Source organism: Leptonychotes weddellii, chromosome 12 (assembly GCF_054177405.1).
Source record: "Leptonychotes weddellii isolate Sample4059 chromosome 12, ASM5417740v2, whole genome shotgun sequence".
In the NCBI taxonomy this organism is placed as follows: Eukaryota; Metazoa; Chordata; class Mammalia; order Carnivora; family Phocidae; genus Leptonychotes; species Leptonychotes weddellii.
In genome coordinates this window covers 68,792,950-68,809,908 of record NC_138380.1, presented here as the reverse complement: position 1 = coordinate 68,809,908, position 16,959 = coordinate 68,792,950, and the positions used below count along the sequence as shown (strand labels likewise).

General features: G+C 40.1%; 1 protein-coding gene across 3 annotated transcripts in view; it reads right to left on the bottom strand.

Annotated features, from left to right (window-relative positions):
• TMEM243 (transmembrane protein 243) overlaps positions 1-16,959 on the bottom strand; it is a 91,414-nt gene that overhangs the window by 33,743 nt on the left and 40,712 nt on the right. For all 3 annotated transcript variants that reach the window (XM_081800610.1, XM_081800617.1, XM_081800618.1), the window contains exon 2: positions 8,774-8,845. In XM_081800610.1, the coding sequence (XP_081656736.1) occupies positions 8,774-8,830 (57 nt within the window). In that variant the 5' untranslated portion in view covers positions 8,831-8,845. The remainder of the gene's footprint in view (positions 1-8,773; positions 8,846-16,959) is intronic.

Genomic DNA, 16,959 nt, shown 5'->3' with positions numbered 1-16,959 from the left:
TAAATGCCTGCTGAGATGAAGTTAGTTTTCTAAGAGTGCTAGTTCTAATCTGAAACCTAAATAAGAAATCCCATGGGGTGCCTAGGCAGGTCAGTTGGTTAAACATCTGCCTTCGGCTCAGGTCCTGATCCCAGGGTCCTGGGATCGAGCCCCGCATTGGGCTCCCTGCTCCGCGGGCAGCCTGCTTCTCCCTCTCCCACTCCCCCTGCTTGTGTTCCCTCTCTCACTGTGTCTCTCTCTGTGTCAAATAAATAAATAAATAAAATCTTTAAAAAAAAATAATAGTATTCTCACAAATCATCATTCAGCTATAACCGCTGTCAATATCTTGATGTATACCCTTCCAGATTTTATGTTATACATTTTAAAACAAAATTACATTATAAAGAAATGCTCTGAAGGGATATCCTTTTTTTAACTTAATATGGGAACATTTTAACTTAAGCTGGGAACATCTTTCTTTGTGCTTTTTTTTTTTCAGTTAGACTCCTTTGTAGGAATAAACAGAAGAGACTTGACTGCTGCTGGGTCAGCAAACAGAGGAAGCGTTTGCTGTAAGGATCCCTGGCGCTCAGAAATACAGGGATCCAGGAGGCTCCTAGAAAGGGAAATTAAGAATGACCGGGCCGTTGGGTGCCTGGGTGGCTCAGTCGTTAAGCGTCTGCCTTCGGCTCAGGTCATGATCCCAGGGTCCTGGGATCGAGTCCCGCATCGGGCTCCCTCCTCCAGGGGAAGCCTGCTTCTCCCTCTCCGATTCCCGCTGCTTGTGTTCCTGCTCTCACTATTTCTGTCTCTGTCAAATAAATAAATAAAATCTTAAAAAAAAAAAAAAAAGAATGACCGGGCCGCACAGAGCTGGAAGCTCCAGGGAGGCCCGCAGAGGAGTGTGGGATCTTCCCTCCGGGGTACCACTGTCCACGTGACTTGCACCTCAGTGTCTACTGATGCTATGATTCTATCTCTTCTTCCTATCGCCAGGCTTCCCTGATCTAGGTAGCGTTTTTAGCTCCTTGTTGAGTTTCATCTTCCAAACATAACTTGAACTTACTGAACCTTTGGCTTACTATTGACCCATTATTACCCTCCACCTTCTCCTTATCTCATGGATTTTCTCCTTTATTCTGCCAATCACTTATATCTCTCCAGTTTCCATGTCAGATGCTTGTGACTGAGACCCTGAGTCTCCACAGGGCAGAGATATTTGTGTCATGCCTTTCTATAGGTTCATGGTCAAGAGATGAGCTGTCCTTCGGCCAGGTGCCTTGCGCCTGGTCCATCACTGAGTTGTGTCCTGCAAAAGACAAATTCCCTGCCCTCTCCCAGTCCCCCGGGGTGGGGGGAAGCCTTTGGTGTAAACCGTTTCTGGCTAGAATTGTGGTGCCTTCTTGTGGAGACTTTAAGTATTACAAGCACCGTGATTTTCTTCCAGAATCAATTTCAAATTATGGGTACATTAATTTAGGATGATGAACTCAACTACAGGCTGACAACCAGAATTTTAAGAATGGAATAGAATAGAACAGAAGAGAAAATATAAGATTTCATCATAGTTAGTAAGACTAAGTGTGGTTTTCATGAAACTTCTATTTCAGATGTGTGTGTGTGTGTGTGTGTGTGTAAATGTGTGTGGTATGTGTAAACCAATGTATATGATACTCCAAAAATTTAAGAACTGCCATGACATAGAAAAAGAGACACCCACCATATACAAATAGCACAGTTGCACTGGTGGAAACCGGGTTACCCTCCACCTGTCATAGATGGGCATGGTTGTGAAGCAAAATGTTTCTTTCTTCCTTTTTTAAAGATTTATTTACTTATTTCGGGGGGGCAGAGAGAGAGAGGAACTCAAGCAGACTCCACACTGAATGTGGAGCCCGACACAGGGCTCGATCTCACAACCTTAAGATCACAACCTGAGCCAAAACCAAGAGTCCCACAACCAACCAGCTGCACCACCCATGTGCCCCAAATGTTTATTTCTTAATATAGGTCATGTCAAAAGAGTTTTAAAGACATTGTTCTAGAATACAACTCAATATAGGCAGACCTCAGAGATATTGTGGGTTCGGTTCCAGACCACTGCAATAAAGCAAGTATCTCAATAAATGGAGTCAAATGAATGTTTTAATGTTCCAGTACATATAAAATTTATGTTTATACTCTTCCATCGTCTATTAACTGTGCAACAGCATTATGTCTTTTAAAAAAGTACATCTTAATTAAATAATACTTGATTGCTAAAAAACGCTAACCATCATCTGAGCTTTCAGCAAGGTGTAATCACTGCTCACAGAGCGTCATAACAAAAATAATAATATTTAGGGTGCCTGGGTGGCTCAGTTGGTTAAGCGACTGCCTTCGGCTCAGGTCATGATCCCGGAGTCCCGGGATCGAGTCCCGCATCGGGCTCCCTGCTCGGCAGGGAGTCTGCTTCTCCCTCTGACCCTCCTCCCTCTCATGCTCTCTGTCTCTCATTCTCTCTGTCTCAAATAAATAAATAAAATCTTTAAAAAAAATAATAATAATATTTAAAAAGTTTGAAATAGTGTAAGAGTTACCAAACTGTGACACAGAAACACAAAGTGAGCAAATGCTGTTGGAAAAATGGTGCTAATAGACTTGCTCAAAGCAGGAAAGTTCCCAGGACACCTGTACCCTGGTGTTAAAAAAAAAATGCAGTATCTGCTGACAATAAAACAAGGTATGCCTGTATAGTTTGCATTATCATTTTTAATAATTGCATAGTGTTTGTATACATGTGCTATAATTCATATACTCTCTCTTTCTTCCTTCTCCTCCTTTTTCTTTCCTTCGATCTTTCTCACTCTCTTTCCCTCTCTCCCACCCCCTCATACCCACACATGTTGAACATTACTGATTTTAACCATAGCTACTATTGGCTGTTTAGATCGGGCAGGAAGTGAGCTGAATGGTTAAGAGCATGGACATAGAGCTAGACAGCTGAAGCTAAATCATGACTCTTCCACTTACCAGGCATATGACCAGATACATAACCTCTGTGTGTCTCAGCCCTTCATCTGTAAAATGGGGATGATAAAAATAATAGTATTTCCCCCATATTGTTTTTTATAAGGTCTGCATGAATTAAGGTGTGTAACGTGTTCAAGCAAGTGTCTAGGACATAGTAAATACTCAATTAAATGTTAGTTATTATCATTATTTAGATTGTGTCCACTTTTTCACTATCACAAGTAAAATACTGATACAACAAGGATATTTGTAGCAAAATCTTTGGAAAACAGACTTAAGTCTACTTATGGAAATAGAATTGCTAGAGGAAGCATGTACATTTTGAAGGTTTTAAAACATTTCTGCTAAATTATCACCTGAGAGGATATACCACAGTGTTTGAGATCCCACTGCCCAAAACTCTAGTCAACACTGGATATTATGATTTAAACCAAAAACTTTGCCAATTTGATCAAGGAATAATGATATTTATTATTACATAAAGTTGCTTGTCTGTGATTACTAGTAAGGTAGAATAATTTTTCAAATGCTTACTGCCATTAATATTTGACGCTCCAGTAGGGCACCTTGACAGTGTGTCTTTTTTTTTTTTTTTTTAGATTTATTTATTTATTTGAGGGATGCCTGGGTGGCTCAGTTGGTTAAGCGTCTGCCTTCGGCTCAGGTCATGATTCCAGGGTCCTGGGATAGAGCCCCGTGTCAGGCTCCCTGCTCAGCGGGAAGACTGCTTCTCCCTCTCCCACTTCCCCTGCTTGTGTTCCCTCTCTCACTGTGTCTCTCTCTGTCAAATAAATAAAATCTTTTAAAAAAAAGATTTATTTATTTATTTGAGAGAGAAAGAGAGTGTGTGCGTGCACAGGAGGGGGGAAGGAGAGAGAGAGAATCTTAAGCAGGCTCTACGCCCAGCATGGAGCCCTACGCAGGGCTCAATCTCACGACCCTGAGGTCATAACCCTGAGATCATGACCTGAGCTAAAACCAAGAGTTGGACGCTCAACCTATTGAGCCACCCAGGCGCCCTGACAGTGAGTCCTGATGTAGAGTTGCTCTTACATGTATCTTTCCCAATTAAACTGTGAGGTCTCACTTTTTACTCTTCCTCTCTGACTGAACACAAATCTGCACACAACTGGTCCCAATACATTTTAGCTGAACTAGGGATCATGGTCACTATGTCTGATCTCTGAGATGAATTTTTGAGCAGAATTATCTGGCAGTCAGAAAAAGGAAGACATCACTGATCTCTCTACTCTCAAAATGGCCTTGGGCAAAGGGAAGCAGTATCCTTTTTTTGTGCTCCTGAGAACTGTTTGACTATGTAAGAGTGTTTAAATGCATTTCTTTTCTATTACTGCTTCTCTCTGGTAGTAATATGTTGAAATGTTCCCCTTCTCCAAGGAAAAAAATTGTTTTCATATTTGAGACTACACAAATACCGTAGTTCCAGATGGGACTGCCTTTTCATCACCAACAAATATTTCTAAAACAAGACTGGGTGCGAGGCAGGGGAAAGGTATGTGGGTTGGGGGTGATGGAGGGAATGGGTATGTATTCAAAGTGCAAAATACATTCTCTTCCCACAAGGAAGTTAGCACTTAGTTGGTGAAGGAAACAGCATAGTGTGGGGGGATGATGCTGAAGGGGCATCCAGAAATTGACATTCTGGGGATGCCTGGGTAGCTCAGCCAGTTAAGCAACTGCCTTCGGCTCTGGTCATGGTCCCAGGGTCCTGGGATCAAGCCCCGCATCGGGCTCCCTGCTCCGCGGGAAGCCTGCTTCTCCCTCTGCCTGCTGCTCCCCTTGCTTGTGCTCTCTCTCTCTCTCTGAGAAATAAATAAGTAAATAAATAAAATCTTTATTTAAAAAAAAGAAATTGACATTCTGTCCCCAGGCTGCTGTCACCTACTGTGTCAACTTGCATAAATCCCTCAACCTCTCTGCAATTTTGTTTCTTTACCTGGGAAATTCAGAACAGATTATGTTTCTAGCATCTGCCTGTGAGCTCTTTGGTGTAAGGGATAAAGGGACAGAACCAGAGAGACATGGTAAGACTCCTAAATGGTCACTGTCAGGTAAGAGATGGGCCAGACACGGGAGAAGGGTTTAAAGTGGGGGATGACATGTCCAGTTGGGGCGATCTAGAGAGATTTATATAGAGGTTAGAATCTGATTTCAAGCTATACAACAAAGCTGTGGTAATCAAAACAGTATGGGACTGGGACAAAAATAGACATATAGATCAATGGAACAGAATAGACAGCCCAGAAATAAACCCACCCTTATATGGTCAATTAAACTATGACAAAGGAGGCAAGAATGTACAATGAGGAAAAACAGTCTCTTCAATAAATGGTGCTGGGAAAACTGGACAGCTACATGCTAAAGAATGAAACTGGGCCACTTTCTTACACCATACACAAAAATAAACTCAAAATGGATTAAGGACTTAAATATGAGACCTGAAACCATAAAATCCCTGCAAGAAAACATAGGCAGTAATCTCTTTTTTTTTTTTTTTAAAGATTTTATTTATTTATTTGAGACAGAGAGAATGAGAGAGAGCACATGAGAGGGGGGAGGGTCAGAGGGAGAAGCAGACTCCCCGCCGAGCAGGGAGCCCGACGCGGGACTCGATCCAGGGACTCCAGGATCGTGACCTGAGCCGAAGGCAGTCGCTTAACCAACTGAGCCACCCAGGCGCCCCGGCAGTAATCTCTTGGATATTGTCAGCCTTAACAACATTTTTCTAGATATGTCTCCTTAGCCAAGGGTAACAAAAGCAAACATAAACTATTGGGACTATATCAAACTAAAAAGCTTTGCACAGCAAAGGAAACCATCAACATCATAAAAAAAAGTAATCTAATGAATGGGAGAACATATTTGCAAATGATGTATCTGGTAAGAGGTTAATATAACAAATATATAAAGAACTTATACAATTCAACACCAACCCCCCCCAAATAATCTAATTAAAAAATGGGCAGAGGACCTGAAATAGACATTTTTCTGAAGAAGATATACAGATGCCCAATGGACCCATGAAAAGACGCTAAACATCACTCATCATTGGGGAAATACAAATCAAAACCACAGTGAGATATCACCTCACACCTGTCAGAACAGTTAGTATCAAAAAGACAAGAAATAACAAGTATGGGTGAGGATATAGAGAAACGGGAACCCTCATCTTCTGTTGGTGTCAATGTAAATTGGTGTAGCAACTACGGAAAACAGTATGGAGGCTCCTCAAAAAAATAAAAATGGGAATACTATGCAATCCAGTAATTTTAGTGCTGGGTATTTACCCCGAGAAAATGAAAACATTAATTTGAAAAGATATATGTACGCTTACATTTATTGCAGCATTATTTGCAATAGCCAAGATACGGAAGAAACCTACTTGCCCAATGACTAATGAATGGATAAAGAAGATGTGATTAATACATATATATATATATATATATACACACACACACACATATATATGTGATGTGTATATATGATATATACTATATATATATATATATATATATGATGGAATATTACTCAGCCTTAAAAAAAGAAATGATATCTTGCCATTTGCAAAAACATGGATGGACTCAGAAGGTATTAAACTAAGTGAAATAAGTCAGACAAATGAAACCAGACCCATAGAGTTAATGAGGTTGAAACTAACAGGAAATTTAAAGCTTATTTTTCAGAGATCTGTTTCTCCCTCATCGGCTACTGTTTCTTTTCAGACTCCACTAACAGATCCACTGGAAGGTCACTGATATGGTTCCAGCCTATGAACAAACATGGCCCTGCATTCCTTACCCTAGATTAATGAGTCCAAGACCACATCCGGTTTATACAGGCTCTAGGAACACACCTATAGCTCTCTCCTTGTCCTAAGATAACCTCCTGACATCAGAAGGTGAATTCTGCCTCTATCTGTCCTCACAAATAGTCATAAATTTCTCCACCTTCTTCATCAATATGTATGTAATTCCAACCCCAGGATTATAAAAAACTTGTTCTAATCTTAGTCCAGGAAACAGATTTGAGCCAGCCTCCTGTCTCTCGTTTGACTGTCTCTAGAATAAACCCTTTTCTTGCTACATACTCAGTGTCTCAGTGATTGGCTTTGCTGTGCATGAGGAGATGAACTTGGGCTCCATTACAACAAATACCATACAATTTCACTTATATGCAGAATCTAAAAAACAAAACAAACAAACAGAAGCAGACTCATAAATATGGAGAACAAGCTGGTGGTGGCCAGAGGGGAGCAGGTGAGGGGATGAGTGAAATAAATAAAGGAGATTTTATTTAAAATAAAAGGAGAGGTACAAACTTCCAGTTATAAAATAGATAAGTCGGAATGGTAAAAACTACAGCATAGGGAATAGAGTCAATAATAGCGTTGCCTGGTGACAGATGGCAACCACACTTACACTTACTATGGGGAACACTGCATAACTATGGAGTGGTTGAATCACTATGTTATACACCTGAAACTAACATAACATTGTATGTCAACCGCACTTCAATTAAAAAAAAAAGAGAGAAAGGAGTTAGAATCTGAGCTGGACCTGGCAGGGAAGAGTGTTCAGTAGGTAGAACAGGGGGCAGGGGAGGCAAAATCTGGAAAACAGCATGAGCAAAGAACAAAAGCCAGGGTGAGAAAGTACCAGACATGTCCCTGGGACAGGGAATAGAGCCGTTTGGCTAGAACAGAGGGCTCATGCAAGTATCCACAGAGATTCCATGTGAAGAATGAAACCTTTATAGGGGAGGGCCTTGACCATGCAGTGCAGGAGTTTACCCTCAGGGCTCTAGGTCACAAGCAAGAAGGGTGTGCCCTGTGTGCACCTGATTCCATGGCGTTTCCAGGAGCACTGGGTTGAGAGAGAAGACCGCTGTGGTCTGTGAGCACTGTGTGCTCTGATAAGAGTGAGGGACGGCAGTGGGGCACAGAGGGGCTCTTCTGTGACCCATGTTTGTCATTCCAACCCTAAGTCCTAGGAGGACTTAAAGGTTTTATTTTATTTTATTTTTTATTTTTTAAGATTTTATTTATATATTTGTCAGAGGGAGAGAGAGCACAAGCAGGGGGAGTGGCAGGTAGAGGGAGAAGCAGGCTCCCCACCGAGAAAGGAGCCCCAAGCGGGACTCATCCCAGGATTCCCGGATCATGACCTGAGCTGAAGGCAGACGCTTGACTGAGCCACCCAGGCATCCCAGGGACTTGAAGGTTTTAGAACAGAGTCCACACAAAAGCAGGGTTTTAGTGCAAGTAACGTGTGTGATATATAGATCAGTCTGGATAAATAAGAGACTGGAGGAGAGAAACTGGTTAGAAGGCTATTATATATTCAAGGCCTCGCAACTAACTGGGGATGAGCGGCGAGCTTAAAGACGTTATGGCTCCAAGAGCTGGTTGCAAGGAAAGGCCAATAGGAAATTCCCAGCAGGAAGCTGGCGACCCAGGCCTGGAAGGCGGGGGAGGTGAGGAAAGGGTCCAGCGAGGGACAGACAGTAGAATCACAGAACAGAGGAGCGGAAGAGCTAGCAGGAAGAAGAGATTCTGAAAGGTTCCAAGCGGAGGAGGGGCCCATGCTTTGGTTTTTTCTTTTCGGTCCAGTACATGTGGTGGGAGGCAATCTACTGCAGTGGTTAGAGGCAAGAGCTTTGCAGCCAGACAGACAGGAAATGATTTTTGGCCACTGAGGTTCGGTTAGTGGCCCCACCACTGGTGGACTATGTGATTATCTACAAGTCATTTCGAATCTACCTGAGCTTCTGTTTCCTCTCTGCAGATGGAGATATTAATACCTCCTGACTGGGCCATGGGGAAGATATTCACCTGGAACAGAGTAAAGACAATAAACAATAGCTATTGGTAAAAGTATAATTTTTATTTTCAAATTTTTACATTTTTATATGTACTGAGAGTAGAAGGGTTCAACATTGCTGCTGGTGGCTAAAAAGTAGTTCAGGTTAGACAGCCCTTGAGGGAAATAGAAAAGGGAGCCCTTTTGTGATCAAACCTCTGGATTCTCCTTTTTTCTGTCTCTTAAAAAATTTTATTAAGACATTTTCAAACAAACATAAAAGTGGAAGGAATAGTATAACAAAATCCTTTGTACCTATCACCCAGTTTTGCCAATCTTGTGTGGTTTTGGGGGGCGATGGAATTATTTAAATGCAAATCCCAGGTATGATTTCATATAATCTTTTTAAAAGAATACACAGGGGCACCTGGGTGGCACAGTGGCTTAAGCATCCGACTCTTGGTTTCAGCTCGGATCTTGATCTCAGGGTCATGAGATCGTGCCCCACATCAGGCTCAGTGCTCAGCAGGGAGTCTGCTTGAGATTCTCTTTCCCTCTTCCTCTGCCCTCATGTTCATGCTCTCTCTCTCAAATAAGTAAGTAAATCTTTAAAAAGAAATTAAAAATAAATAAAAGAACACACAGGTTCATTTTCCAGCAGTATCATGGAGGAGGTATCTTTGGGAAATACTTCACTAAAATTTTTTTTTAATGCTGGATTAAATTAAGGGGAAAAATCCTTTAAAATGCATTGATGAGTTGTCAAGAAGGAAGGGAATTCTCAGACAAAAAACAAAGTGAAAGTAAAAATCAGAGCAGGCAAAGAACTGAAACTGGCTTTCACCTTGAGGGTTTTAACTAAACCCAGATGAGCTTGCATTTCCATTTTTAATGGTATCTATGGATTCAGGGGACAGAGCCCCAGATCTAGAATTGACACCAGGTGGAGAGCATCGTAAAAGCTTCCCATTCTTCCACATTTATGCTGGGTGCCAAAGGGCTACATCCACAGGGTGAATGTAAAGTAGAAATAATGAGCTTTTCATGGAGCAACAAGGAAAATTGATTGTCTCAAACCTTGATATTGGGTGAAGATAAAACAACAAGAATTTATGACCACAAAATGCCCTCATGATAGAGCTCAGCCCCCACACAGCACTATTAGGGTATTGTGGATAAAGAAAAGCCCTCAGGGCAAACATTTAAAGTGGCCCTGGGTTTGCAGAACCTGCAGCCTCTGGAAAACATATATTCTCCCTGGAGGAAAACACTTTAAAGTCAGGCCTCTGAGCATTCCCCCAGAGAAAGTTCCAAGAAATCTGAACTCACTTCAACAATCCCAGTGTTCATAAAGAAACAAATAGCCGGGAACAAGAGCTTAGAGAAACAGCAGGCAGCAGACCCCAGAAGTAGAACCACAAAGACTCTCGGTGTAAGAAGGATAAAGTGTCATAACATGAGAGCCGCCATTTTCACTCTCGTCCTCCAAAGCTGTACGGAAAGCTTGCAGGGAACAAAAGCTCCCAAGAGCAAACCCCAGCAGATTACTTAGCCCTGCCCCCCGTCAAGGGTGGGACGATTCCACCTCCAGCAAAGACATTTGCGAACCATGGCAACAGGCCCCTCCCCCAGAAGATCAGCAAGAACAGCCAGCCAAGACCAAGTTTACCCATCAGTGAGAACGGCACATCTCCAGGGCTAGGGGAATACTGCACATAGAATTCATGACTTTTTCCCCGTGATTCTTTAGTTTTTCAAAGTTAATTCTTTTTCTCTTTCCTTTTTCACCCAATTTCTTTTTTATTTTTAATCTTTTTTTAATTTTCATTTTTACAGTTACATTCAATCCTTTCATTGTATTTAATTTTATTTCTGTATATATATATATATATAACTTTTTCTTTCTTTACAATTTTGGGATGTAGTTTTTTCTAACAGACCAAAATACACCCAGAATCTAGTGTATGACTCTGTTCTTGTCACCTGTCTGATCATAGTCTCTCTTTTTTTCTTCTTTGTTTTTTAAGGTATTTTTTAATTTTCATTTTACAGTTACATTCTATCCTTTCAATGTATTTAATTTTATTTTTGTGTATATATGTCTTTCTTTCTTTACAATTTTGAGAGGTAGTTTCTTCTAACAAACTGACCAAAATATACTCAGGTTATAGTGTATTGCTCTGTTCTGTTCACCTGTCTGTTTATATTCCTTCCTTTTTTTTTTTTTTTGTCTTTTAATTTTCATTTTTACAGTAACATTTTTTTTTTTAAAGATTTTATTTATTTGACAGAGAGAGACACAGCGAGAGAGGGAACACAAGCAGGGGGAGTGGGAGAGGGAGAAACAGGCTCCCCGCAGAGCAGGGAGCCCGACGCGGGACTAGATCCCAGGACCCCGGGATCATGACCTGAGCTGAAGGCAGTCGCTTAACCAACTGAGCCACCCAGGCGCCCTTTACAGTAACATTTTATCCTTTCATTGTATTTAATTTTATTTTTGTACATACATAAATTTCTCTTTCTTTACAATTTTGGGATCTAGTTTTCTAACAAACAGACCAAAATACACACAGGATCCAGTGTATTGCTCTGTTCTGTTCACCTGTCTGATTATATTCTCTCTCTCTTTTTTTAATTTAAATTTTTTTTTTTTTTGGATCGCTTCTGATTTGTTTAGTGTATATTTCTCTGGAGTCGTTGTTCCCATTTTAGTATTTTGTTCTGTTGTTCATCTATTCTTCTCTGGACAGAATGATAAAATAGAAAAACTCACCTCAAAAAAGAGAAAAAGAGGCAGTACTGATTGCCAGGGACATAACCAGTATGGATATAAGTAAGACATCGGAGTTAGAGTTCAGAATAACAATTATACAGATACTGGCTGGGCTTGAAAAAAGCATAGAGAATACTAGAAAATCCCTTTCTGGAGAAATAAAAGAACTAAAATCTAACCAAGTCGAAATCAAAAAGGCTATTAATGAGGTGCAATCAAAATTGGAGGCTCTAACTGCTAGGATAAATGAGGCAGAAGAGAGAATCAGTGAAATAGAAGACAAAATGATGGAGAATAAAGAAGCTGAGAAAAAGAAAGATAAATAAGTACTGGATCATGAGAGGAGAATTTGAGAGATAAGTGATACCATAAAGTGAAACAATATTAGAATAATTGGGATCCCAGAAGAAGAGGAAAGAGAGGAGGCAGCAAGAAGGTATATTGGAGCAAGTTATAGTGGGGTACTTCCCTAACCTGGGGGAAAGAAAGAGGCATTCAAGTGCAGGAGGCACAGAGAACACCCCTCAAAATCAATAAAAATAGGTCAACACCCCAACATATAATAGTGAAACTTGCAAATCTCAGAAGCGGAGAGAAAATCCTGAAAGCTGCTCAGGACAAGAGGTCTGTAACCTACAAGGGTAGAAACATTAGACTGGCAGCAGACCTATCCACAGAGACCTGGCAGGCCAGAAAAGACTGGCATGATATATTCAGGGTGCTAAATGAGAAAAATATGTAGCCAAGAATACTTTATCCAGCAAGAATGTCATTCAAAATAGAAGAAAAAATAAAAAGCTTCCAGGACAAACAGAAACTAAAAGAATTTGTGATCAGTAAACCAGCCTTGCAGGAAATACTAAAAGGGATCCTTTAAGTGAAGAGAGAGCCCAAAAGTCACATAGACCAGAAAGGAACAGAGACAATATACAGAAACAGTGACTTTACAGGTAATACAATGGCACTAAATTCCTATCTTTCAATAGTTACTCTGAATGTAAATGGGTTAAATGCCCCAATCAAAAGACACAGGCTACCAGATTGGATAAAAAAGCAAGACCCATTGATATGCTGTCAGCAAGAGACTCATTTAAGACCCAAAGTCACCTCCAGATTGAAAGTGAGGGGGTGGAAACCGTTTATCATGCTAATGGACATCAAAAGAATGCTGGAGTGGCCATCCTTATATCAGATAGATTTTTAAACCAAAGACAGTATAAGAGATGAGGAGGGACACTATATCATAATTGAAGGGTCTATCCAACAAGAAGATCTAACAATTGTAAATATTCATGCCCCTAACTTGGGAGCAGCCAATTATATAAACCACTTAATAACAAACTTAAAAAAACACAATCAACAATAATACAATAATAGTAGGGGACTTTAACATCCCATTCATCGCAATGGACAGATCATCTAAGTCAAAGATCAATAAGGAAACAATGGCTTTGAATGACACACAGGACCAGATAGGCTTCACAGATATATTCAGAGCATTCCATCCTAAAGCAACAGAATACACATTCTTCTCAAGTGCACATGGAACATTCTCTAGAATGGATCACATCCTGGGTCACAGATCAGGTCTCAACTGGTACCAAAAGATTAGAGTCATTCCCTGCATATTTTCAGACCACAATGCTTTGAAACTGGAACTCCAATCACAAGAGGAAATTTGGACAGAACTCAAATACATGGAGGCTAAGCCATCCTACTAGAGAATGAATTAGTCAACCAGGAAATTAAAGAAGAATTTAAAAAAATTCATGGAAACAATTGAAAATGAAAACAAAACTGTTCAAAACATTTGGGATGCAGCAAAGGCAGTCCTAAGAGGGAAGTATACAGCAATACAAGCCTTACTCAAGAACCAAGAAAGTTCTCAAATACAGAACCTAAATTTACACCTAAAGGAGCTGGAGAAAGAACAGAAAATAAAGCTTAAGCCCAGCAGGGAGAAGAGAAATAATAAAGATTAGAGGAGAAATCAATGAAAGAGAAACCAAAAGAACAGTAGAACAGATCAATGAAACTAGGAGCTGGTTCTTTGAAAGAATTAATAAGATCAATAAGCACCTGGCCAGACTAATTGAAAAGAAAAGAGAAATGACCCAAATAAATAAAATCATGAATGAAAGAGGATAGATCACAACCAACACCAAAGAAATACAAACAGTTATAAGAACATGTTATGAGCAACTATATGCCAACAAATTAGGCAATCTGGAAGAAATGGATGCATTCCTAGAGAAGTATAAACTACCAAAACTGAAACAGGAAGAAATAGAGAACCTGAACAGACGTATAACCAGCAAGGAAGTTGAAGCAGTCATCAAAAATCTCCCAACAAACAAAGAGTCCAGGCTGGATGGCTTCCCAGGGGAATTCCACCAAACATTTAAAGAAGAATGAATACCTATCCACTGAAGCTGTTTCCAAAAATTGAAATGGAAGGAAAACTTCCAAACTCTTTCTATGAGGCCAGCATTACCTTGATCGCAAAACCAGCCAAAGACCCCACCAAAAAGGAGGGTTACAGATCAAAATCCCTGATGAACATGGATGCAAAAATTCTAATCAAGATACTAGCCAGTAGGATCCAACAGTACTTTAAAAGGATTATTCACCACAACCAAATGGGATTTATGCCTGGGCTGCAAGGATGGTTCAACATCTGCAAATTAATCAATGTGATATACTACATTAATAAAAGAAAGAACGAGAACCATATGATCCTCTCAATAGATGCAGAAAAAGCATTTGACAAAGTACAGCATCCTTTCTTGATTAAAACTCTTCACAGTGTAGGGATAGAGGGAACATACCTCAATATCATAAAAGCCATATATATTAAAAGCCCACAGCAAATATCATTCTCAATGGGGAAAAACTGAGAGCTTTTCCTGCTAAGGTCAGGAACACGGCAGGGATGTCCACTATCACCACTGTTGCTCAACAGGGAAGTCCTAGCCTCAGCAATCAGACAACAAAAAGAAATAAAAAGCATCTGAATCAGCAAGGAGGAAGTCAAATTCTCACTCTTTGCAGATGACATGATACTCTGTGGAAAACCCAATAAGACTCCACCCCCAAATTGCTAGAACTCCTACAGGAATTCAGCAAAGTGGCAGGATATAAAATCAATGCACAGAAATCAGTTGCATTTCTATACACTAACAGTAAGACAAAAGATAGAGAAATTAAGGAGTCGATCCCATTTACAATTGCACCAAAACCATAAGATACCTAAGAAAAAAACCTAACCAAAGAGGCAAAGGATCTGTACTCAGAAAACTATAGAACACTCATGAAAGAAATTGAGGAAGACACAAAGAAATGGAAAAACGTTCCATGCTCATGGATTGGAAGAAAAAATATTGTTAAAATGTCTATGCTACCTAGAGCAATCTATACATCCAATGCAATCCCTATCAAAATACCATCCACTTTTTTCACAGAGATGGAACTAATAATCCTAAAATTTGTATGAAACCAGAAAAGACTCCAAATAGCCAAAGGAATGTTGAAAAAGAAAAGCAAAGCTGGTGACATCACAATTCCGGACTTCCAGCTCTGTTACAAAGCTGTAATCATCAAGACAGTATGGTACTGGCACAAAAACAGACACATAGATCAATGGAACAGAATAGAGAGCCCAGAAATGGACCCTCAACTTTATGGTCAACTCATCTTCGACAAAGCAGGAAAGAATGTCCAATGGCAAAAAGACAGTCTCTTCAACAAATGGTGTTGGGAAAATTGGACAGCCACATGCAGAAGAATGAAACTGGACCATTTCCTTACACCATTCACAAAAATAGACTCAAAATGGATAAAAGACTTAAATGGGAGACAGGAATCCATCAAAATCCTAGACGAGAACACAGGCAGCAACCTCTGTGGCCTCAGCTGCAGCAACTTCTTGCTAGACATATCTCCAAAGGCAAAGGGAAACAAAAGCAAAAATGAAGTATTGGGATTTCAGCAAGATAAAAAGTTTTTGCACAGCAAAGTAAATAGTCAACAAAACCAAAAGAGAACCAACAGAATGGGAGAAGATATTTGCAATTGACATATCAGATAAAGGGCTAGTATCCAAAATCTATAAAGAACTTATCAAACTCAACACCCAAAGAACAAATAATCCAGTCAAGAAATGGGCAGAAGACATGAACAGACATTTCTCCAAAGAAGAATCCAAATGGCCAACAGACACATGAAGAAATGTTCCACATCACTCGGCATCAGGGAAATACAAATCAAAACCTCCATGAGATACCACCTCACACCAGTCAGAATGGCTAAAATTAACAAGTCAGGAAACAACAGATGTTGGCCAGCAAGCAGAGAAAGGGGAAACTTCTTACACTGTTGGTGGGAATGCAAGCTGGTGCAGCCACTCTGAAAAACAGTATGGAGGTTCCTCAAAAAGTTGAAAATAGAGCTACCCTATGTATGACCCAGAAATTGCACTACTAGGGATTTACCCCAAAGATATAAATGGAGTGATCCGAAGGGGCACCTGCACCTCAGTGTTTATAGCAGCAATGTCTACAATATGCATACTATGGAAAGAGCCCAAATGTCCATCAACAGATGAGTGGATAAAGAAGGTGTGGAATATATACACAATGGAATATTACTCAGTCATCAAAAAATGTGAAATTTTGCCATTTGCAACAACATGGCTGGAACTAGAAGGTATTATGCTAAGTGAAATAAGTCAATCAGAGAAAGACAATTATCATATGATCTCACTCATATGTGGAATTTAAAAAACAAAATAGAGGAAGGGAGGGGAAATAAAACAGGATGAAATCGGAGAGGGAGACAAACCATCAGAGACTCTTAATTATAGGAAACAAACTGAGGGTTGCTGGAGGGGAGGTGGGAGGGGGGTTGGGGTAACTGGGTGATGAGCATTAAGGAGGGCACATGGTGTAATGAGCACTGGGTATTATATAAGACTGATGAATCACTGAACTCTGGCTTTGAAACTAGTAACACACTGTTATTTAATTGAATTTAAATAAAAATAAAAAGCATAAAGGAAACAGAACTTGAAGATTTGGAAAAAAAATTAGAAAGGTCTCTAGAGGGAACACCAAGAGATTAGGCGTGTGTTTCGTGGACCTCATCACCCATCTCTGCAGACGCTCCTCTACAAGCATGGACTGAGACGGGGCAGAGACTGCAAGAAATGAAGGGAGGTTTTTGGACTTCTGGCATTTTCCAAGCAAGAAACAGGACAATAGAGCTATTTGGCTGTGAATATGTGTTCTTCTTCAGGAAAAGGGAACTACCCCTGAAACTAATAATACACTATATGTTAACTAAGTTGAATTTATTTATTTATTTATTTATTTATTT